Source organism: Arvicola amphibius, chromosome 3 (assembly GCF_903992535.2).
Source record: "Arvicola amphibius chromosome 3, mArvAmp1.2, whole genome shotgun sequence".
NCBI classification, from domain to species: Eukaryota; Metazoa; Chordata; class Mammalia; order Rodentia; family Cricetidae; genus Arvicola; species Arvicola amphibius.
In genome coordinates, this window is record NC_052049.1 from 50,519,484 (window position 1) to 50,542,968 (window position 23,485).

General features: G+C 41.1%; 1 protein-coding gene across 3 annotated transcripts in view; it reads right to left on the reverse strand.

The window, feature by feature from the left end:
• Gfm2 (GTP dependent ribosome recycling factor mitochondrial 2) overlaps positions 1 to 23,485 on the reverse strand; it is a 41,505-nt gene that overhangs the window by 8,274 nt on the left and 9,746 nt on the right. For all 3 annotated transcript variants that reach the window (XM_038324421.2, XM_038324422.2, XM_038324423.2), the window contains 13 exons: positions 22,606 to 22,731; positions 21,675 to 21,763; positions 18,345 to 18,433; positions 16,891 to 16,951; positions 16,529 to 16,708; positions 11,700 to 11,780; positions 10,682 to 10,830; positions 9,265 to 9,405; positions 9,070 to 9,169; positions 6,956 to 7,142; positions 4,462 to 4,538; positions 2,839 to 2,977; positions 52 to 231 (listed from right to left, as the gene is read on the reverse strand). In XM_038324421.2, the coding sequence (XP_038180349.1) occupies positions 52 to 231; positions 2,839 to 2,977; positions 4,462 to 4,538; positions 6,956 to 7,142; positions 9,070 to 9,169; positions 9,265 to 9,405; positions 10,682 to 10,830; positions 11,700 to 11,780; positions 16,529 to 16,708; positions 16,891 to 16,951; positions 18,345 to 18,433; positions 21,675 to 21,763; positions 22,606 to 22,731 (1,599 nt within the window). The remainder of the gene's footprint in view (positions 1 to 51; positions 232 to 2,838; positions 2,978 to 4,461; positions 4,539 to 6,955; positions 7,143 to 9,069; positions 9,170 to 9,264; positions 9,406 to 10,681; positions 10,831 to 11,699; positions 11,781 to 16,528; positions 16,709 to 16,890; positions 16,952 to 18,344; positions 18,434 to 21,674; positions 21,764 to 22,605; positions 22,732 to 23,485) is intronic.

Sequence of the window (23,485 nt, forward strand, 5' to 3'; positions counted from 1 at the left end):
AAGGGATTAAGTCGTCAAGGGGGAGACTGTGCTACTATTTGCTTCCCTTACCCTGGAGGCATGCACTGTGGACGGCATTTTCAATGGCCTCTCGGGAGGCCTGCACTAGGTCTTCACCGACACAGTCCGCATACTCAATCACAGCCCTGCTGGACGGTGCTTCCCCTGGCCGGGCTTCCAGTTCTGCCCTCACAAAATGCCGCTTGTCACCTAAAGTCCTGTCTAGGGTATCTGAAAACAAACACATTGAAATACATGAAAAATAAGGGGGTGACTTCAGACAATGCTCAGCTTTTGGCCAAGAAATGAAGGAAGCCAAAGCAAAATGCCAGGAACAGACTGTTAAGGGGTAGAGGCTGCCTTTATTGAAACTGCCTGCTTCTAAAGTCTGAGTCTACTCAGAAAATAGTCTTTAAGATTATCAAATAAATGGCCCAGGGCTGGTGGCTCACACCTTTAATCCCAGCATTCAGGAGGCAGACCGGGTCAGCTTGATCTACAAAGTAACTTCCAGGATAGCTAGGGCTCTTATGCAGAGAAACCCTGTCTTGAAAAATCACACACACACACACATATAGAATCAAATGAGTTGAATAAATGACCAGAGCTTGAAAAAAGGTAACACTCAGATTATAAAACATCTAGAGAGTATAAAAAGCGGCTAATGAAAACTATAAAATGTGTTCCTCTGTCAATTTCCAAACTGTTAAATTTCATATATTCTTTCAGCAACATTTAATGTTTCTTTCCCAAAAAAACTTTCTTGAAATACAGGCAAACAGTTTTCCTTGTTTTTGTTTTTTTGTTTTGTTTTTCCTATTTTTTTTTTTTTTTTTTTTTTTGAGACAGAGTCTCACTACGCATCTCTGACTTTCCTGGAACTCACTATGTAGACCAGGCTGGCATTGAACTTACAGAGATCAACCTATCTCTGCCTTCCAAGTGCTGGGATTAAAGGCGTGCACCACAATGTCAGGATCTAATTTCTTTTTAAGTGCTGGGGACTGAACCCAGAGGCCTTGTTCTGCCTTGCTCTATGTCCACATTCTTACGCTCTCCTGACTAGCAGCTGCTACCAGCACTCTACTGACACAAAATGGCTCTATTCACGTAAGCAGCAATGTAATGCAGCCACTCAAATCCTATACTCAAAACTAAAAACTGAGCCTTTATAATTCCTTTTGAGCTCACTACAATAAAACATCCAAGAAAGTATACATAACATAAACTAAAAAATAAGATGAACAACATGAAACCTAGGATTTCTAAAGAAACAGATATTGCCAGCACCTACAGTACCGTTCCCACAACTGTCTTTAGTGTCGTCCACGGCATGTACCCTGTGCACATCTGGTCATTACTTCATGTACGCTGTGCACATCTGGTCCTTACTTCATGTACCCTGTGCACATCTGGTCCTTACTTCATGTACCCTGTGCACATCTGGTCCTTACTTCATGTACCCTGTGCACATCTGGTCATTACTTCATGTACCCTGTGCACATCTGGTCATTACTTCATGTACCCTGTGCACATCTGGTTATTACTTCATGCACCCTGTGCACATCTGGTCATTACTTCATGTACCCTGTGCACATCTGGTTCTTACTCTGCACCTCCCTTTCTACCAGGCTGTGTTCCCACCCCAGCCATGCCCTGCACTTCTCTCAGGAGACACTTCACACTCCACTCTGAAGGAGACCTGCCCCTTCCTCCTGCTATTATGTCTCATGTACTTGTGAATTCACATCACTCCTCAGAGGAGTGCAATTACTGTCTGCATCGCCTCTTGGTGTTTAATGACTCTATGTTTGACAGTGAACGAATTTTTCAAGCTGGCAAATTGGTTCCTGTAATCCTGGGACCTTTTTTCCATTTTTAAAAGCATTTGTTTTCTTTTTTGTATAGTACCTTACTGTGAGCTACCCTCGAGGCCTGGGTTGAAATAAAACTCTCTAGAGACCTTCTGCTTCCTTCAGCTTCTTCAAGATGCTACCTACTCACGAGTACCTAACAGGTTCTGTAAATTTAGGCTTAAAACTCTGTATCAGAAGCTTACAATCACGAATCTGGATTCGTGCCTCGATGCCACTGCCTCAGCTTCTATGGAGAAGACTCTCCCAAGGCAGCTCTTTTTGTGAGGAAGTGGCCTCCATGCTGGGGTAGAGAAGACAGCGGATGGCTGCAGTGTGCACTTACTTCCCCAGACTCTTGTTCCCTCTTCCTTTTGAACTCCAGAGTTTCATGCTAACCAGCTCAGGCATTAAAAATTAAATTAAAAAGGGTATTACTCATGTTTATCTTGGTTTTACTGCTGCAGATGTACAGTCCAGAAACAGAGCCCAAGTCACTGCATCTATGCTTAACTTTTCAAGTTCCAGTGAAATGTGCTCGCTGGGTGTGCTTCAGGGCATCTCTGGTCTGCATGGCTTCACAACCTGTCCACGCACAGTTCACTTTGGGGTAAATAGTGTTCATTGTTATTTCGCTTAAAAGAACCAAACACAGAAAAGCTGGGCACTTACATTTAGGACAGAAACATGAAACCTGCACTTTCTCTAGAATGCCACTCATTTTTATAAAATAAATATAACCCACTGACTTCAAGTTCTTCTGACATTTCAGTGGTGAGTACAAGTAAGCAAGCCGTCTGTGTCACCAGCTTATCCTGTCCCACGGCCACTGTGACGATGCCCGTCCAGGCCTTCTGTGTCTGTCACAAAATTTTTTAAAAACTGACACAGTAAAACTGTGGGAGACACTAGAAACTGTGACCCCTGCCCATTTACACAACTAAACACTGACAAACCCAGCATGTCCAAATGTTTTATTTCTTACCTGTGGCACGAGCTGAGTTTAAGATGGTTTCCCGGTATGCCACCTGCAGAGGCCCTAGATAGGTCTCTAGGCCATATTCCCTTTTGATTCGGTCATGAATAATCTCAATATGTAACTCCCCCATACCACAAAGGACTGTCTGTTTATAAAAGGGAAAAAAGATAAGACAAAATATTGTATACAGAGAAAGAATTTCAAAAATATTATAAAAAGTAATGGTGTTCATGTATTTAAGTAATTTTCCATTAATTACAACTAAATTTCTTTTGAAAAATTTTGGGTTCCGATATGAAAATATGACTCATTTTCCTGGCTAGGATAGTGGATCAACTGTAGTCTCCTTTCACAACAGTTTGGTCACCAGTTGGGTGAGTAAGTGGCATCAAGTTCTCTAACCCCTATATCGAATTCTGGTCAGTGCAACAGAACAATGTTCTGGACTATGCTTTGTATCTTCTTTCTTTGTGTGCAGTTTGTTTATTGTTTCTCTATTATTGTATATGTGGTATGTTTGTGTATAATGTAGAGGAGAAGCTTGTGCAGGGGTCAGAGAACAACGTATTTGGAGGCCTGGGCAGCCAGTGCCTTTACTCACTGAGACATCTTCCTGGCTCTAGTTTTTAATATTTTATATATATGGGTATTTTGCCTGCATGTATGTGTGTATGTATGCCTGTATGTATGGCTGGTGCCCACTGAGCCAGAATAGAGCACTGGATCCCCTGGAACTGGAGTTACAGATGGCAGTAAATCATCACGTGGGCGCTGAGAATTGAACCCAGGTCCTCTGGAAGAGAAGCAAGTACTCTTAACCACTAAGCCACCTCTCCAGCCCAATTTGCTTTTTGACAGGTTTTTACTTGTGTGCAGTCTAGATTCACCTTAAACTTGTAGCAACCCTATTACCTCAGCCTCTCAAGTATTGGAACCAGACATGAACCACCCAAGACCAGGCTAAAACCCTTTTCTTTCTTTTTTGGGTGGTGTGGGTTGGGGGTGGGCTGTGTGGCGGTATTTTTCTGCCTGGGTCTCATTAAATAGCGCTGGCTGTCCTGGAACTCACTTTGTAGACCAGACTGTCCTAGAACTCGGAGATCCACTTGCCTCTGCCTCTCAAGTGCTAGGATTAAGGCATGCGCCACTATACCCAGCTAAAACCCTTTTCTTGTGAAAAAGCAGACAACTGTTTGAAACTATGCTGAAGACGATGCCTTGAGAATGAGGTAAACAGCTTCCCTAAAACCTCCCAACTACATGGGTATTTCTTACATGCTGGAGGGAGTGACAAGCCCTAGGCTAGTTTGAACATGCATATAACAGAGAAACAGGCCTCTATGGTTTCTGACCTCCCTCTAGCATGCTGCTTCTATAAGCACCAGTGTTAAGAGTTGAACCTCATTTTAAAACTTCACAAAAGCCTGTATTATGGAAAGTCAAAACAGATGGGGAGTGATCTGTACATGTGAAATGTAGTTATTTTAGGGAATTAAAGAGAGTGTTTATTTAGAATGACAACATCATAAAGGGAAGCTTAAATTATGAATCAGAGCATTTTCTTTCAGGAGTGTAGACTAGTCAAGGTCTTCCTTCTCTCCCTTCTAGGGCTGGGTAATAAATACGTACTTGTCCAGAGTCAGGATCAATCCTCACTTTTAAACTGGGATCTTCACGCTGAAGGCGGTCCAACGCATGATCCAAATCTGAGTGATTAAACAATACCTATCATTATCTTCACTTCGTTTTTATGTAAATAAGCAAAGAGTCTGAAGTGGGGAGCACAGACTAACAATCAGGTACATTGATTTAAAAAAAAAAAAAAGAAAATTTCAAAGAGTCATAGATGCAGAGACTAAAACAAGGTAAGACAATTCCAATGAGAGGTGCTTAAGAGTGAGTATGTGCACACATCTCCACAGTGAGCTGGGTACAGTAGCAAGCAGGCTGGCGGCCAGACATCAGCCAGTAAAGAGCAGCACTAGATGAGAAGGAAGGTGCGGGCCAGAGGGAGCATGCTGGGAAGTCTGGCTTTACACTGGGAAGCCACTGAACGACATTAAAAGGCCAGTAACGTCATCTGGCTCTACTTCATAAAGACAAATCTAGGAACCGGGGGAAAAAAAAAGGGCCAACAGGCCTTCATAAACACTGGGTACAATGAAGAGCCAGCAAAGAGAAGATGAATAACATCTGATCCCTCTGGTAAATTCTCAACTACAGGTGACTCTGAAGACGAATCACTGTGTGTTATGTAGAGTCAGACAATATAGACTTTGCTGATGAATATGCTTGCCTTCTTTATAAAAGTTCCATGGACTGAAAAGTGCAGCCGTAAGAAAGAGCTGAAGCACAGATTAAAAAGCTAACCTTTATCACTATATTCATTCAAATTGTTCTTAGGTATATAAACCAGGCCTTCTAGAGCTGTGCTGTCCAACAGTAGCCATTGGGCATTTTAAGTATTACTGCTCTAAATTAATAGGTACTATAAATGTAAAATGCATACCATATTTCAAAGACTTCACATGAAAAAAATAGTACTTTAAAAAGATTTATGTGTAAGAGCACTCTGACTTCTTGTATGTCTATGCACCATTTGCATGCTGATGTCCTTGGAGGCCAAAGGAAGGTGTCAGATTCTCTGGAAATTAAGTGACAGATGGTTGCTAGTCACCATAATCCAGCACTGGATTCTGGGAACCCAAATTAGTCCTCTGCAAGAACAGGGGGTGCTGTTAACCACTGAGTCATCTCTTGACTCATTAATACTTTTTCTATTACTTCATGTTAAAATAATAATAATAATAATGGATGAATATCCCTTATCTGAAATGCTCGAGATGAGAAATGTTCAAATTTCATGCATTTCAGACTTTGGATTTTCTATATCTTTTTCTTTCTTTTTTTTTTTTCTTTTAAATGTTTTATAGATGAGTGTCTGCATGTAAATATGTACCAATAACTGGTTGTTACTAAGGAAATCAGAGAGAGCATCAGATCCTGGGAACCCGAGTTACTGGCAGTTGCGAGTAGCTGTGTGTGTGCTGGGAACTGAACTCAGGACCTCTGACAGAGCAAGTGCTCTTAGTCACTGAGCCTCTGCCCCAGCCTCTACATCTGCCTCACATTAGACACTGTTCCTTCAGCAACTGGACAAGACAAGAGACGGTTTCTCCAGTATCAGGCCCTTACACTGCACTCTGGTTTCTTTCTCTGCACTCTAGCCGGGTAGATGAAGAACTGCAACCCCACCCGGCTAGAGATTTCCTTTCCATTACATCATAGGAGATACAGAGAGGAAATAAAGATTGTTCTTATTCTCCCATAATCTGTGAGTCCAGCTCATCTTTAAAGGGGGTAAAGAAAACTATAAAGCTTGTCTTTAGGTAGTCTTCATAACTGAGTATTCATTGAGAGCCTCATAAAGCGTTGATGTTTGAGATGACCTACAGGGTTTTAAAGACAGACAAGTTCAGGGAAAACCATTACAGTGTAAGCAAGACTATGTCAAAGAAGAGAAACCACAACACAAAATGGCACACCATCTTCAGGGAGTCAGAACTGGTTCATACTTTAGATGCAAAAAAGTGAATTAGTTAAAATTCATGTCCTAATTAATCTAACACACTAGGAGGGCAGGGCAAGGTAGGGTCAATTAATTAGAATCCCATAAAAAGCATTACAAGGCTGGGTGGTGGTGGTACAAGCCTTTAATCCCAAAGCTTGGGAGGCAGAAGCAGGTGGATCTCTGTGTTTGAGGCCATCATAGTCTACAGGACGAGTTCCAGGACAGCCAGTGCTAAACAAAGATACCCTGTAAGCCAAAAACAAAACCAAAAAAAACAACACAACCAACCAACCAACCAACCAACCAACCAACAAAAGTATTACAAGAATAGAATAAGAATGAGAAGTATATGAAAGTAGAAAAATGGCTAAGATATATATGGAGTTTGTAAAAGTCAAAGCGATTGTAAAGCACAGACCAAACCACAAATAAAATCTACCTCTGTCATGCAGGAAACTCTATCAGGCAGGAAGTCTCTTGAGAACTCACTGTGACGACTTCCCATATACTACCGACACCAGTGAACTGAGACACTTTAAAGACAGTCTGTACCTGGTTGCTTGGCCACTGATGGGGGTTCTATGGTGCAGAAGAAAACAGGTTCTGGGATCTCCACCCCCGCCAACAGCAGACTCTCTGCTTCACTGTTTTTCCCGTGCTTCTTTTCTTCCCTTCCCGCTCGACGGGCTGCAGCTAAGGCGCTGGACTTGGAAGAGACTATGGTGTCTCCTGTGACAGTCTGCAAGCAAATGGGACAGCTTCCTGGCTAGCACTCTTACTCGGAACCACTAGACAGGATGTTAGTGTAACACACTCTTCTCGTTCAACTGAAGGAGATAAATCCACAGATCCTACAACTCCACGCAAACAAAGCTCATTACCTTGTGTGATAACGCTACCTAAAATGTCACTGTCATAAGTTCTAAAGGGCTGGAGACATAGCACAGGGGCTAAGAGCACTGGCTGCTCTTCCAGAGGACCTCAGGCCAATTCCCAGTAACTACATGATGGCTCACAGCCATCTATAATGAGATCTGATGCCCTCTTCTGCCCTGCAGGCATACATGCAGGCAGAACACTATAATACATAATATGTAAATAATAAATAAATAAATAAATAAATAAATCTTTAAAAAAAGCAATTTGGGGAAAAAAGGGTTTATTTTTAAATAAATAAATTCTAACAAATAATGAAACATATATATAATATACACCAAACCAAAATTTACTGGCCAAAAATGTATTCATCTGCCTGAATTTCCTATGATGGCAAGGCAGGTTCACTAAAAACTCATGTTTTTAACACCAGTTAAGAATTTCTTACTGCCAGGCAGTGGTGGCACACGCCTTTAATCTCAGCACTCGGGAGGCAGAGGCAGGCGGATCTCTGTGAGTTCGAGGCCAGCCTGGTCTACAGAGCTAGTTCCAGGACAGGATCCAATGCTACAGAGAAACCCTATTTTGAAAAACTGGAAGAAAAAAAAGGAATTTCTTACTGTTTTACAAAAAAATTCTCTATTACCCCAAACATCCACGTAAGCAGAGCACACAGAGACAGCGAGAAGGAGCTTCGTGGGGACAAAGCAGCATTCCCAGCAACTGAAGCTCCACCATGGGTGGCAGAGACCGCACGCAAACTATGAAACTGCAGTGTCCCCCGCTCTGCTCATGCCAAGGCTCTGGACAGCTCTCCTCCCTCAAATATGCACCAGGAAGACAACAGTCACAAAGCCAGGTTCAGTCAGGCATGGCAGCACACCCTCAGCACTCAGGAGGCAAAGGCAGGCAGATATCTGAGTTCAAGGCCAGCCTGGTCTACAGAGAAAAGTTCCAGGACAGCCAAGGCTACACAGAGAAACTCTTTCTCCAAAATATCCCAGGTATAAAATTCAGACCATGGAAGTTTTCTCCTAAACATTTCTGAAAGCTGCAGTTATTTATGAAGAGTTTAAAAGGTTAAAGTAACAATTTTTATCCCAATATGAGATGTGCCCAAGTTTAATAGAAAAATACATTTGACTAATCTGAATTAAAAGAAAGTTTTAACCCACCCAAACCAGATGTGGCTCTAAGTGTGTCCTTCCTTTCACTCTATAAATGTCTAGGTGGTGGCCATTGTGTGCAAGCACTGAAGTCCACTGCAGACTGAGAACTAACTAAGAACAAAAGACACCCAAGTCGTGGCCCTTAAAGAGCTCTTGATAGCAAAATGTCTTTCATCTTTATCTGATCAGTTGTACGGTTAGATCAAACAGGCAAACTCACCAAGCATAGCAGTGGAGTTTGAGACCAGCCAGGGATGGACAGAAAGCTCAAGGCAAGCCTGGGCAACTCAGTGACAGAGAAAGAGAGACCCTCCCCATACCTCCCACAAACACACAAATAGGTGAAAATTCCATGCAAATAAAACAGTATTTTAAGTAAACTTGACAAACACATTTCAACAAGTAGTAGACTTTACTTGGCATTGAGCTTCATTTGACTATAATTCATTCTGTGGGTTTCTCTTAATCTGTTTTTCTTTCTAACTAATGTATGGCATTCAGCCATATTGATGACTATGCCATCATATTTCATATAATGACGATTTGTAAAAATTTTGCTATTATAAACTATTTATAAATCACATTTATATGATTTGCTATGGAACCCACGTGGTCACTCACTTGTTTAAGACCAACTGTCAAAGCAATGTTACCAGCAGTCAAGGAAGGGATCTCTACATGCTGGTCAGCAAATGGCAAAAGCAGACGACTCATTCTCTCCCTATAAAAAACATAATTTATAATTTATATTTCAAAGTAAAGTACTTTGTAATAAATGAGTGCAGTTTTAGAAAACAGCCAAAATCTTCCCCTTACGTGCAGTTTCTGTTGATGTTATGGATGGCCAACTGGGGCTTCAGTGTGCCCGAATAAACGCGCAGGAAAACCAGGGGTCCTCGCTGCTTGTCGTGCAGCACTTTAAACGCCAGTGCACACAAGTCACCCTTATACCACTGCCTGCAAGACAAGGGAGGCATCAGAGAAGGCCCAGCTCTGCACAGACCACCAGGGTTCTCCAAAGATCGCATGTAAAGTTATCCAGACCCAGGAAGTAATGTCACTACAGCCCTCTCTTCCATCACTGACTAAAGTACTTCATGCAGAGCTTACCAATAAATCTTCAAAACTAAAAGGAAAAATAATGGGTTCTCTCTCAAGTACTGCCATAATTGCAAACATCTTCACTGCACAAACTCTCTCCTTAAAAAGCGTACCCTCAAAGGTCATAAAACCAAGGAGTCCACAGGATAAATGAATGTTCTCTAATTGTTGCTGTCGGGCTCTCACTTCACCTCGTGTGTAGCTGATAACACCACCAGTCTACAGTGGAAATTGGAGCTTGTTACAGAGATGGTATTCTTAAAGAAATGTAAAGCTTTGAATTTTCCTGAAGGTGACAGATTTTTGCGCATAGGTGCATTTTTCTGAAAAAAGATAAATGGTATTTTCACCAGTCTCAAGGAAGTCTAAGACGCAGAGTAAGTTAAGCACTTCTGACAATAGTCTTTCTCCAGTCTCATTCCTCGTTAGACTTCTGCCTTTAACTTTAATGGTTCAAATAAGGAAATTTTCTACATGCCAGCACCGGTCCTTATGCTTAACAAAGATGAACTCACTCGATTTCTTAGGTCGGGGGAGACGAGTTCTATCACCTACACTTCACTGGATCACCTGGAACAAGGCTACATGAAGTCATGCCCACGCTCACGTCCCATGATGCCTTTCCAATTTAGATGTGAAAAAATCACTGTCCTTCTTAACATAAAACCCATTTCTCCACTATTCTGCTTAACACTACTTCAGATGTTAGAAATCTATTATGTCCAGAGCTTGACAGCAGGAAGAAACAATGATCTTTTTGAAAAAAAAAAAAAAAATCACAGAATATTTACCATAGGAAAATCCTGAAATCTAGATGAATATAAACAAATCTACTAAATGAGTAACAACCTTAAAGAAAAACAAAACAAAAAAACCAAAACTCCAACACAGATGGCAGAATCAACTCTCTGGGTAAATAGCCACCTACCTGCACAGTTCTACCAACTACGACAAGTTTTAAAAGAAAGCAAAAATGTTGTTTTCAAGTGAAAATTACTACGGCTCTGTATCATTTACAGAGATATTCTTACCACTGGTTTCTATTTTTAAGGCTACGTTAAATGGCTACTTTTATCAAACAGGCCTTTCATTCTTCCAGGCGTGTGATTTAATGTATTGGTCGCGTACTTACAGAAAGCCATGCTCACGCTCCTCAGGTGACGGCAAGTACATAGTGATGGCATCCAGCAAGGGCTGCACACCCTTGTTCTTCAAGGCGCTCCCACACAGCACAGGCACTGCGGCCCGAGCCAGCGTCACTCTGTGTATCGCGGTCTGTAGCTAAAGGCAGACACAGAGAACGAGCATGGATCTGTGCACAGTATACCTGTCCACACAGACTCTCCCAGTACTCTTCCTGCACCTCCACCATTCTGTATGGCTCCACTGTTTTGTAACCTTAATCACTACTCAGCACATGGGATGTGGCTGTTGTCTCTTGTTCCCTAGAGTAAGTCTCTATGAGCCTTACAGTGAGGTCTCTGGAAATACTGCGAAGTGTCAGAAGACAGAGACATTTAAGGTACATCAGATGCTGAAAAATACTGAAAACGGTTGTAAGCACTGGGGCTGATTAGGGCCAGCTGTCATTTTCTGCAGATGCAGAGAGCCGCACTTACCTGTGGGCATAAGGACGCGGTTTAGAAGGCATCTTGGAATTCTGCTGGCCTAGGAAAGGGCAGGAGTAGGTTCTCCTCCTCTGAGAACCAGGACCTCAGGCCCGCTTAGAGAGCTACCAACAAGAGAAGGTTAACTGACCCTGACTCTATGGAGAAACTGACTCAACTTCCAACTCTGCACACGCTGCTGTCACTAAGCACTAATAGGAGCAGTGACTTCTATTTGTAAGCCACTTTTTTTTTTTTTTTTTGGTTCGTCAAAACAGGGTTTCTCTGTGTAGCCCTAGCTGTCCTAGAACTCATGCTAAAGACCAGGCTGGCCCTGAACTCACAGAGGCCCACCTGCCTCTGCCTCCGCAGGGCTGGGGTTAAAGGTGTGTGTCACCGCCCAGCATAAGCCATCATTTTTTCATAGTGTAAAAAGTTAACACACACATATACACGCTCCAAAGACAGAAAAACCAAACCACTTAGTAAGAAAAACCAATTCACTTAGTAAGATTTTATTTAAATGACTAAAGAACACATTACCTTTTCAGCTGGTACCAAATCAAAATTGTCACTAAATTCTTCTAAAACCAAGTCAGCAAATTCATCATCCAAATCCGCAACCTGTGAAGAAAGACAAACTTGTGTAACTTGCGTTTAGTGTCGTCCTTAGCTAGCAACTTTACAAGCGTGCTCCAGAAAGGTCGCTCAAGGCAGTAGGATAACCTGCCCTGCACAGGTCAAACGACTCTTTACACCTTTTGAAAACACAATTTGGTTTTTGTTTTCATTTGTTTTTGCTTTCCAAAGAAAAGGAAAGTGGGAATTGAGAAAGCACTGTGAATCCCCTGAAGTCACAGAGAGCCAAAGGTGGATGTAATCACATTATCTGCTTAAATGCCTAATGCACAATGGATGATATTCGTAAAAAGGACAGATAGTTTGAGGATAAGCCAGGGGACTTTCATCCATAACATGTGTCAACCTGAACTCCTCTAACATTATGAATGCATAATGATCATTAGATTTCACATGTTTCCCAACTGAAATATCCGATTACCATGGTGACTGAAGTAGGACATTTCACTTGCTGGCTGTTGGCATCACCTCAACAACACAAATGCAGTTACCTAGTTTGTGCTTCTCATACAATCTGCCAACAGAAACAGGTATTTCAGCTGACAGCAAGCTAATAAAACAGGCTGGGCACAGTGGCACACACCTGCAATCCCAGCACTGGGGAGGTTGAGGCAGGAGGACAGCACGGGCTAGAAAGCAAGACACTGTCATAAAAAACAAAAACAAATCATAATCCTAGAACAGTTTTAATTGTGGGTAGTAGTGCAAAGGAGAAAAGCATTCACACCCGACAAGAAAAAACAACTGTGAGTGTAGTGGACAGGTGTAGCCGAGGCTAACTGGCCTGGAAAGCAGCAAGTTGAACGTGAGGTTAAAGCCGGTTTCTGGGGCTGGACCCCCTAGAAATGTCCCCCACTCCCAGCCTGTGCAAACTTCTGCCATGCTCCATCACGGCTCCGTTTGGTGACTCATAGGACTAATTAATACTAGCACCTTCCCGTGGGGAGCTACACCAACCCAACTTTCTCAGAGACCCTGATGAAAGGACAAAGGAAACTAGTTCTGTGTCCTTGTCCTGGAGTGGACTTGGCAAGGCCAGCCTGATTCTAGAGCCAGTGCCTCAGAAGTCAAGGTTGCAGCTTCTGAGGACCCGACTCTTCCCCCGTGCTGTGGTTATCAGTCCTAAGGCAGCTGTGTCTGAGGAACCCTGTGCTCTCTTTGCCAACATTGTCTGACTTAGCTCTCTGCTGACGTTGCCTATATTTCACCCTGCAAGCAGTATATAAAATGCTGAACTTTTTAATAAACTTGTGTAGCATAAGACAAAATTTGTGCAGGCTCACAAGCCCAGTTTTTATCTTCTCTGTTTCTCATGCCATGGCACCACCCCACTGGGACCCTGCCACTGAAGAACAACCTGCTGGTCCAGGTCACTGTGCTCTTAGGGCTGTAGTGGGGATCTATTCATACTTTTTAATCATACTTTCAGAACATGCAGTAAGTGGCCCACAAGTATTAGCTATTATTATCCAAAGATGCCCTAAGACACAGAAAGCTGATTCTAGTTCACACTTACGGTCTCAGTTTAAGATAAATTTAACTGTTATTCAAATTTTACCATCATAGCCTCTTTAAAGCAATTTGCCATCATAATCATTTTTAGGCATAGCTTAGTAGTATTACCTCATTTGTATTATTGTTATGCAATCCCCGAAGTGTTTCAATTTGTACACCCAAAGCCTACACAACTCCCCACATTCCCCCGCTGAGCCTCTGGCAGCCACCATTCCACTTGTGTCTCTGGATCCCTCACAAAGTAGGCACACAGCACTTGTAGCCCGTGCACTTCACTGAGCACTGATGCACCTGATGGCAGGACTCCCCTCCCTTTCAGGGGAGAGCAACAGTCTACATTTTGTTGATCTACTCATCGGTTAATGCTAATCTGTTAACTGTTGAGGTGTTTCTGCATGTGTCTACTGTGAATAACACTACTAGGAACGGGGTGGTTTCAAGACACTGCTTCTTTGGATGCACATACCCCAAAAGGAATGTCAGGAGAAGCCTCCACTTGGTGTTTCCCATATGGTTTCTTTCTTTATTAAGGATGTACTTATGTTTATGAGTACGAGTATTTTGTCTGCATGCATGTATGTGCACCACATGTGTGCTTGGTGCTTGCACAGGTCAGAAGAAAGTGTCATATACTTTGGAACTAGAGTTACAAACAGTTGTTAGCCTCTGAGTCGGTGCTGGCACTCAAACCTGGGTTGTCTGCAAAGACAAGTCCTCTTAACTACTGCCATCTGTCCAGGCCTTCCCAAATGGCTTTCTACTGTAACCTGTCACTGTATTCCCACTGCAGTATGCAAGGGTTACATTTGCTCTACACTCTTCAGTACATACTTGTGTGTGTGTGTGTGGGGGGGGGTTCTTTTTGCTTGTTTTTGGTAGCTAATGTACTTGAGATGATCTTGTTCTCTAAATTGTCTCCACATTCATACATTCACACAAAGATATTTATATACACATATAATCAGCACCTGTTATTAGCTACTGATACCTCATTCTCTTTATGTACATCATACACGATCATGTCCTAGCAAAAATCAGTATGTACAATTGTGTTTTGGCTACCCACCTAGATTATAAGATCCTTCTTTATGCCTACAACTGTTTAGTATTAAAATTACACACACACACACACACACACTCAAAAAGGAACGGATTATGTGTCCAACTCATGATCAATGACAATTTTGCTTCTGCTCTTTTTATGCCTTATTAATCTAGAGAAGCAGGTTTAGACCAGGCATGGTGCATATGTCTTTGAACCCCAGTACTTGGAAGGCTGAAGCAGGCAGATCCGTGAATCCAAGGCTGCCTGGTCTACAATGCAAGTTCCAGGCCACTAAGGACTACACAAAAGTTAAAAAAAAAAAAAAAAGGAAAAGAAAAAGAAATAAAAGGAAGAAAGAAAAGAAGAGGAAGCAATGTAGCAAAGTGGGTAGCAATTTAGCTGATCTGATACTGAGCTGAGTTCAGATCCAGATCTGCTGTAAACCTTTTTAAACACTGTCTCTGCAGCGAGGGGATGAAACATGACCTTAGACTAAGAGTGCACGCACAGTACTTAGCCCAGCAAACAACAGGCCCTCAATAGCCACTATCTCAATGCCAGTCATTATTATGTTCATTATAAAGCCATGAATACTGTAAGATACGAATGGCAAATAACTTCTCTAAATATGTCGACCTTTATAAGACAGATGTTAGAAAACGCTGTCAGCACCTGTCTGGGCTGAGCAGGTATGGTAGCGCACACTTGCAACCCCACTCAAGAGTATGAGGCAAGAGAACAGCATGTTGCAGGCAAGTCTGGGCAACACAGTCAAGACTGTCTTAAAAATCTTATCTTTACTTGGACCAATTCAATTGTGAAGCGAAAACTCAAAGATTCAAATGCTTTACTGTAAGATTCAAGACACCTAGCATAGGTATTATTGATATTGTGTATTACAGCATTAACAATTTTGCTACATTCTATTAAAGTTTTGAGAGACCTGAGCTACATACTGAGTATAATAAACTCGTGGTTTTAATTTTCTAAGGAATTTGACATCTGATAAAGTAGAAGATAGGCAGGTTCCTTGATGCAGAGATTCTTTTGTTGAGATTTCAGGAAAAATTTCCACGTCGCAGAGGAGGCAGAACACAGTGTCTCTGTCTTTTGTTTCTTGGAGACAGGTCACTGTAATTCCAGGTTGGCCAGGAACTCACTATGTAGCCTGGGTTGTCCTTATACTCGCATCCATCCTCCTGCCTCAGTCTCTTAAGTACTGGGACTACAATAATAATACATCAGAGCACCTCAAACACTGAAAATAAACTGTCACTACATGTACCTACAGTGACCAGTCTCCACCAAAATATAAAACAAGAAAATACAAGCAATACCACTCCACTTATAAGGAGAGAATATGCAAACTAAGGCTCAGATTATCATAATATGCTGGGGTATAGGGAGCTCAGTTCAGAGACAAAGCACATGCTTAGCATCTATCTACCAAGTCCTAGGTTCTACTCTGAGCACACACACAAGAGAACCAAACTAGAGATAGAGAGATGACTGAGTAGTTAAGGGTAAGCTCATATATCAGCACCCACATGGCAGTCAACAATCATCTGTAATTCCAGTTCCAGAGGATCCCAATGCCCTCTTTTGACCTCCCTGGGATTGTGTATGTATGTATGTATGCATGCATGCATGCATGCATGTATGTGGTATATGTATGTATATATGGTATGTGTATGTATATGTGTATATATGGTATATGTATGCATATGTGTATATATATGGTAAATACAAATATATGCAAGAAAAACACTCATACACATAAAAATCAATGAACAAATAACTCTTAAAAGGATGTTCAGGGGGCTGAAGAGATGGCTCAGTGGTTAAGAGCATTGCATGCTCTTCCAAAGGTCCTGAGTTCAATTCCCAGCAACCACATGGTGGCTTACAACCATCCGTAATGAGGTCTGGTGCCCTCTTCTGGCCTGTAGGCACACATGTAGACAGAATATTGTATACATAATAAATAAATATATTAAAAAAAGGATGTTCAGGTAAAGAGAAAGCAGGCAGCTATTTTACTTGCTTATGGGTGGCAGACACATCAGCGTCCATTCACGGCATCTTACATAGCACATATGTAATTTTATATAAAGTTTCGCAATATGTCAAAAAGCTACTGAACACTTACAGAATTTCAAAATAAAGTATTTACTTGTTCAATTAAGGAGTTCCTTGCTTCAATAGTCTCCTTCAGCAATTCCGGATCACTTGTTTCCAAGAGGGGTTTTCTCTCAAAGTCTTTTCCATCACCAGAGTTGGAATTCCAGAGAAGTTTTTCTTTGTTTACTACATCCACCACTCCTTGGAAAGTTCTGGCTTCACCAATTGGCAGCTGTAAGTCAGGGTGTGCTTCATATTGTTAAACGATACAAATGCAGAGCCCCATGGGTGACATCATACCTGACCACAACCAAAACCTTCAGCTGTACTCACAGTTTGAGTTTGTTTCAAAGTGTGCATGCCACAATAAATTGATGAGGAAATACCAGAATGTTATATCAATTAACCAATTACCTGTAGAATAAGAGGCTTTGCCTTTAGCTTCTCCCTGATGCTTTCAACGGCATAGTTAAAACTGTCAAAAGCAAGACCATCCATTAGAAACAGTAAAAACTTCTGGGTTAAGGAATGTTTTCTAAAATAACCCTTTAACCATAATGCTCACTATGTCAGTTTCCCACAGGGCAGTATCTTAAATAAACATGGTAATAGCAACTGAATATTTACCATTATCTCAACCTGGGGAAGTTTAAGGAACTATTATTGCAAACTTCACATAGCCAAACAGTGATACTAAGATTAAAGTCACACAGAAAATTGGAGTTAAAGATTTTATTTGAATTAAGTATTCTTTCTTCTGTATATAGCTATACACAGTATTGATTTTCTTCCAAGAGCCAGACTGACTAATGTTGTGTGTTTTAATCTTAGGTATTAGTATCATATGCTACAATGCTTGTTTCTATGCTAACATGGGGTGGCTACCTATAGTACATATGCTAGTTATATATACATGCACATCACTCTGTTCCCAACATCTCTGAGAACTAGCCTAGAATCCAGGCATTGCCCTCTTCATCTCTACAGACACTTAAGTCAGTCAGTGAGTACTTCTATGGACTACAAGAGACTTCAAATAGGAAAGGTTCAAAGTCTAGCAAATGTTTCAGGTTGCTGTGCCATTAGCAATCAAGGGTATTTTAAACAGAGTAGCCAAAGAAGTCACATAACCACAAAGCACGACTGTGGCCTTGGACAGTTTAACTTGTGTCACACTCTCATCACTGACGAGATGTCGTCCTACATTTCCTCCACAATCCTAAACATTTTTGATTCATTCTTGCTCACATTTCATCAACTCCTTTGTATATTTTTGATTCTCTGTGGTGCCAGTAAATGTATCCATTCTGGCTTGCCACTCTAAATAAGCCTTGATGTATGGGCACTGCATCTCAGGATCAACATCTTCTGCTTTCTATACAGTACATTCTCCTTCCCAGTTCCGTTTTGTTGAGCCTAATACCCACTAACTAAGGAAAATCAGAAGACATAGAAAGACCCCATTCTCTGAGTTAACTACAAGAAACAAACCAGCTCTCTAACTCTAGCAATCAGGAGATCACAGCAGCCTTCAGGAGCAAAGATTAGGTATGCTGTAGGGCTCCAAAGACAACTCACACAAACAGCAAGAGTCTGCACTCCACCGGGATTCCACAAAATGTGCTACACAAATCCAAACGGCTCACCACTTAGCAGATCTCAATCAATCTCAACTACAATGAGCTGTTTGAAATTATTTTAAATTGGTTTTTAAGATTTCATAAAATAAACTTTATAATTATATACTATATAGTATATATATGTAGTGCATAATTATACTTTAGAATTGCTTTTTCTAAACTTAAGCTATACGCCACGACTTGTTAGTGCTTTGTAACCCTAACAGCCTAGAAGCATTCTCCACACACCTGGCTCCGGTTTTGTCCATCTTGTTTAAAAAGCAGATCCGGGGGATCTTATGTCTGTCAGCTTGCTTCCACACGGTGAGAGTCTGGGCCTAGAGCAAAAATTAGAGAAAACGCCTGTGGTTGTTGTGAGACATGGGGTGAACAGATCCACGGATCTGTGTGATGTGGAACTGGGCCTGATGACGGCAGAGAATCAGAACCCTACAGTGCATCTCCAGGGGCTCCTCACTCCCAGAGCACACAGCAGGGAACAGATGAAGCGACTGGAAGATTCACACTGCTTAGGTGAACAAGGTTCCCACACGAAGTGATTAAAATCCGGGAGATACCTAGAGCTCTCAAAAGGGAGCTTAACCAGGTCAACTTCTTGTTTCACTTTATTTTTCCCAGTATGAAATAATGAAGTAATTTGTTTTAATTATTATTTTTGAAATCAGGTCTCACAAAGCCTAGGCTGGCCTGGAACTCATTACACAGCAAGGCTGATCCTGAACTACTGATCCTCCTGCATCCACCTCCCAAGCGCTGAGATTACAGGCATGTGCCACCACATCTCCTAATGTCAGTTTTTGAGAAGTAAAAAGGATTTTGTCTTGAGGAATAAGAAAGAATAAAACCACTATTATGATAAAAATAACATATTTCAATGGAATATTTGAATGTTTATGCGAACCATTAGGGTAAAGTGTGACGGACAGACTAGTATCAATATTTATAAGTAATTCATATATGCTTTTTGTTTAATTGATTTCATTTCTGCACACACTCAATTTATAAATATAGTCTGACTCTATTAAAACATCTGTACCTCAAAGAATCACAAGGCCTGAGAAATATAAAAAGTCTAATGCTCAGTTTTTTATTTGTTTAGGTAAAATTTTATATGACAAAATCCACAGACTAAGCATACAGATGGAGTTTTGATAAGAAACAGACCCTGTAACTACTATCAATACATAGAAGTACTGTCACTCCAGGGAATTTTCTCATGCCTCTCCAGCCCTCTGTAAGAAACCAGGTCTGACACATTGGCACAGGTTCATGAGTTTCATATAACTAGTATAGCTTCTGATTTGTCCACCTTTATGCAGAGATCAGCTTCTCTATCAGTCAGTGAATATGTATGTATTAGGTAGCTGCTAGCTTACGGCTGCTGTTGAGTCTAGCCACCACGAACATTCTGAACAAATCTCTGGCAAATGTTTCCACTCCCTTGGAAAAAGAGACATAATTATTGGTCTATTTGTTTTGTTTGGTTTGGTTTTTGATTTTTCGAGACAGGGTTTCTCTGTGTAGCCTTGGTTGTCCTGGAACTTGCTCTGTAGACCAGGCTGGCCTCAAACTCACAGGTATCCACCTGCCTCTGCCTCGCGCGTGCTAGGATTAAAGGTGTGCGCCACCACAGCCCGGCTGAATTAAGGGTTCCAGCACAGGTGTATCTATAACTATAAGAAACTGTCCAACAGCCTTCTAGAGTCAACGCATTGTTTTTCTGTCCTGTCAGCAGCCATGAGCTCCAGCAGAACCACCCTCTTCAGTATTTGCTCTTCTGAATCTTAGTCACCCTTCAGGACACAAAATGGTATCTTATGTTGGTGCCTCCTTCTCAAAAGCCCTGTGGACCAAGTACACAGGTGGATATGGCTGGGTCACAACAGTAAGCAGGAGATATGGAGACAGCTGCATTTATTTCCAAATAATGATTTTCTCCTAAATAACCAATTATAATGATCACATTTAGAAAATTTTAAGCTCAACATATATTTTCATGTAGTATATAATTCAAATTTCTGTTTACCTCAATGATGTCTTCTAATTCATTTTAAATTTAGGATCCAACCAAGGATTTAAAATACATTCAGTTGTCATGATTATTTAAATTTTTTAATCTAGAATAGTTCTTCATGATTATCATTTATGATGCTTATATTAAAAGTTATTGTTTTTAAATTTCTGGAAACTTGTAAGTAGTTTTCCCTGCCACATCTTTTTACTTAGCTCTCACTAATCACTGTCTCATGATAAGACATGGACCAAACATTTTGGGAGGACTACACATTGTTGTATCTTTCTCCAAGGATCACATTGCATCAATTTTGTCCCATTTTTAAGATACTGATTTTTATAACTTAATTAAAATAATTTAAGGGCAGAAGAACTTAAATGGATTATATATTCAACAAGGCCAATTTTGAAGAGCACACTCACTAAAGATAGTATAACTTACCCCCTGTAAATATACACAAACAAGATGGTGCCAGACACCTTTAATATCAGTCCTGGGGAGGCAGAGGCAGGTGGATCTCTGTGAGTTCGAGCCCAGCTTCATCTACACAGCAAGTTCCAGACCACTCATGATACATGAGCCCCCGTTTAAAACAAAGAAAAGCAAAACAAAACAAAGATAAAAAAAAAACAGCATAATTCATCCTACTAGCAATAAGCTCCATTAAAATATCCATTTTCAGAATTGACTCAAAGACTTTAATGCATACTTGTGTGTAGTGGGGAGAGGGTAGAAATGCTGCACTTGAACCTAGGCACCCATGTAAACTAGGCAAAATACTCCAGAAATGAGTTACAGCCCCTCCTAAGAATCTTTATAGTAACTATGAGGAGACAATGATTCATGTGACTGCACTGCTAGAAGTGCTGGCTCCCCTCTTTTAAGAGTTGCTTCTATGGGCTGAAGAGGTGGCTCAGCGGTTAAGAGCACTGCTTGCCCTTCAGTTCCCAGCAATACATGTAATGAGATCTGGTGCCCTCTTCTGGCCTGCAGGCATACATGCACACAGAATACTGTATACATAATAAATAAATAGATTAAAAAGAAAAAAAAGAAACGCTTCTATAGCAGTCTGTGATGTGGTGTCTCCCTTGGGAGGAAAAGGTGGGTTTGCTGACTGCCCTAGAGAATACAGTGTCAGCCCTCCAGAGCAACATGGAGGAACGATAACTGCACACTGTAAAATACTTCCATTCCACTTACCCTGTCACAGGACCAGGGCTCCTTTCATGCCACTCTCTAGACTAGGGCTTGGGGAATGATGACTCAGGTAATAACTACATATAGACTAATAAAGTCAACAGAATCTCAGGCTCCTCACAGTTCCCAATATCTACCATCATATTTTCTTTTTAAAAAAAAAAAAAAAAAAAAAAACCTTTCCTTCCATTGTGAAAAATCTGAGATTACATTTTATTATTAAATTCCAACTTCCTTTAACCAAAACCTGATTTATATGGATTTACCAAATAAAGGGATATAATTAACTAATTCTGATACGTCCTACATTTTAAAGAAATCTCCTCACTTTGGCAATATTTTACCTCCACACCAGCGGAGGCATCAAACACGGCCACTGCACCATCCAACACTCTCAAGCAGCGTTCAACCTCCAAGGTAAAGTCCACATGACCTAAGGTAAGAATAATAAGTACTTAAAATCTTCAACACAGAACAATCACATGGGTCAGCAACGTCCCTCGTGACCACAAAGATGGTGAACACCTGATAGAAGTGTCCCAAGAAGCTATTTGCACACCACAATCACAGTGAACAAATATGGTGGTGCAGGCAGTCGCCTCCCCACACCCACAGGCTCTGAATCTGGAGATGAGAAGATTTAGAAAAAAGGTGTCTATTCTAAACATGGACAGACTGTTTTTCACGTCACCGTTCTTTAAATAATATAGAATAACAACTATTTACATAGCAGTCACTTAGATTTGATGCTGTAGGCATACAAGAGGATGTATATGGCTTATGGAAATATTACACCATTCTACAAGTGATTTAAGCATCTAAAAGTTTTAGCTCTACAAGGAATCCTAAAATCAATTCCTCATATACAGTGAGAGACAAGTATACACACGGAATATTATACAGCCTTAAAGGGACAGAATTCATGCTACTCAAAGACTTAACACTGATTGAAGTAAACCAATCACAAAAGGATAAATACTGTGTGACTCCGCTTACAGCTGTCTAGAGCAGTCATGTGACCAGAAGCAGAAAGCGAACGGTGAGGAGAGGGGCAAGAAAAGCAGCTGTTTACTAAGTACAGAGTTTCAGCTCTAGAAGATGAAATGCTGACATCTGTTTCACATTGACATAAAGATGATAAATATGATGGGGTTGTACACTTAAAAATGGCTAAGATAGGAAATTAATGTTTTCACCACGATTTAAAAAACAAAACGAAGAAGCAAAGAAACAGCCTGAGTGACACAGTCTCTGCATGGTGAACCTGCATCATACCTGGTGTGTCAACCAAATTGACTCTATACCCTTTCCAGTCAAATGTCACAGCTGCCGACTGGATGGTAATGCCTCTTTCTCGCTCTTGAGCCATGAAATCCGTCACCGTGTCTCCATCATCGACATCTAATAAGGAAAAACAGACCGCGGTTTCGCTCAAAACAAGGGTATCTTACTTGTTCTCAATAACTTACTTCCCTGGGATAGTGTAATCTATTCTGAGAATAAAAGCTCCCCAAAATATTCAGTGTAATACCTAGAGCCCTTTATTTTCTCTATATAACATCCTCATAAGAGAAAAAGCCTTTTCAGAATGATTTCATGAATCCCAGCACTCGGGAGGCAGAGGCAGGCGGATCTCTGTGAGTTCGAGACCAGCCTGGTCTACAAGAGCTAGTTCCAGGACAGGCTCCAAAGCTACAGAGAAACTCTGTCTCGAAAAACCAAAAAAAGAAAAAAGAAAAAAAAAAAAAAAAGAATGATTTCATGGAAGTTTTTCTTTAAAAAAATTCTACTAACCATACACTCATTCCCTTTAATTCTAGCTTGATGGTTCTTATTCCCTCGGTGCCCCACACCCCTGGCTAGGGGATAGAGCAGCTCAAAGTCCACCAGTTAAACTCCCTCCTAACTTTATTCCTATTCCTACATCCTGATTATCTGGCCTGCACAGTAAAGCTAATGCAACAGAATTACCCTCACTTAGGTCTCACAAGAACAACATGAGGCAGGATATAAGATCTAGTCCAGCTCGATAATGCCATGGGGCAGCCACATTGCGTGAGGACTAGAAACATTCCCTTTACGAGGGCTCTCACTGCTCAGTGTTCCAGAGCAAGGGTGTGTCTGCAAATAAGGCCTGAGAAAAAGTTCTCAGTAT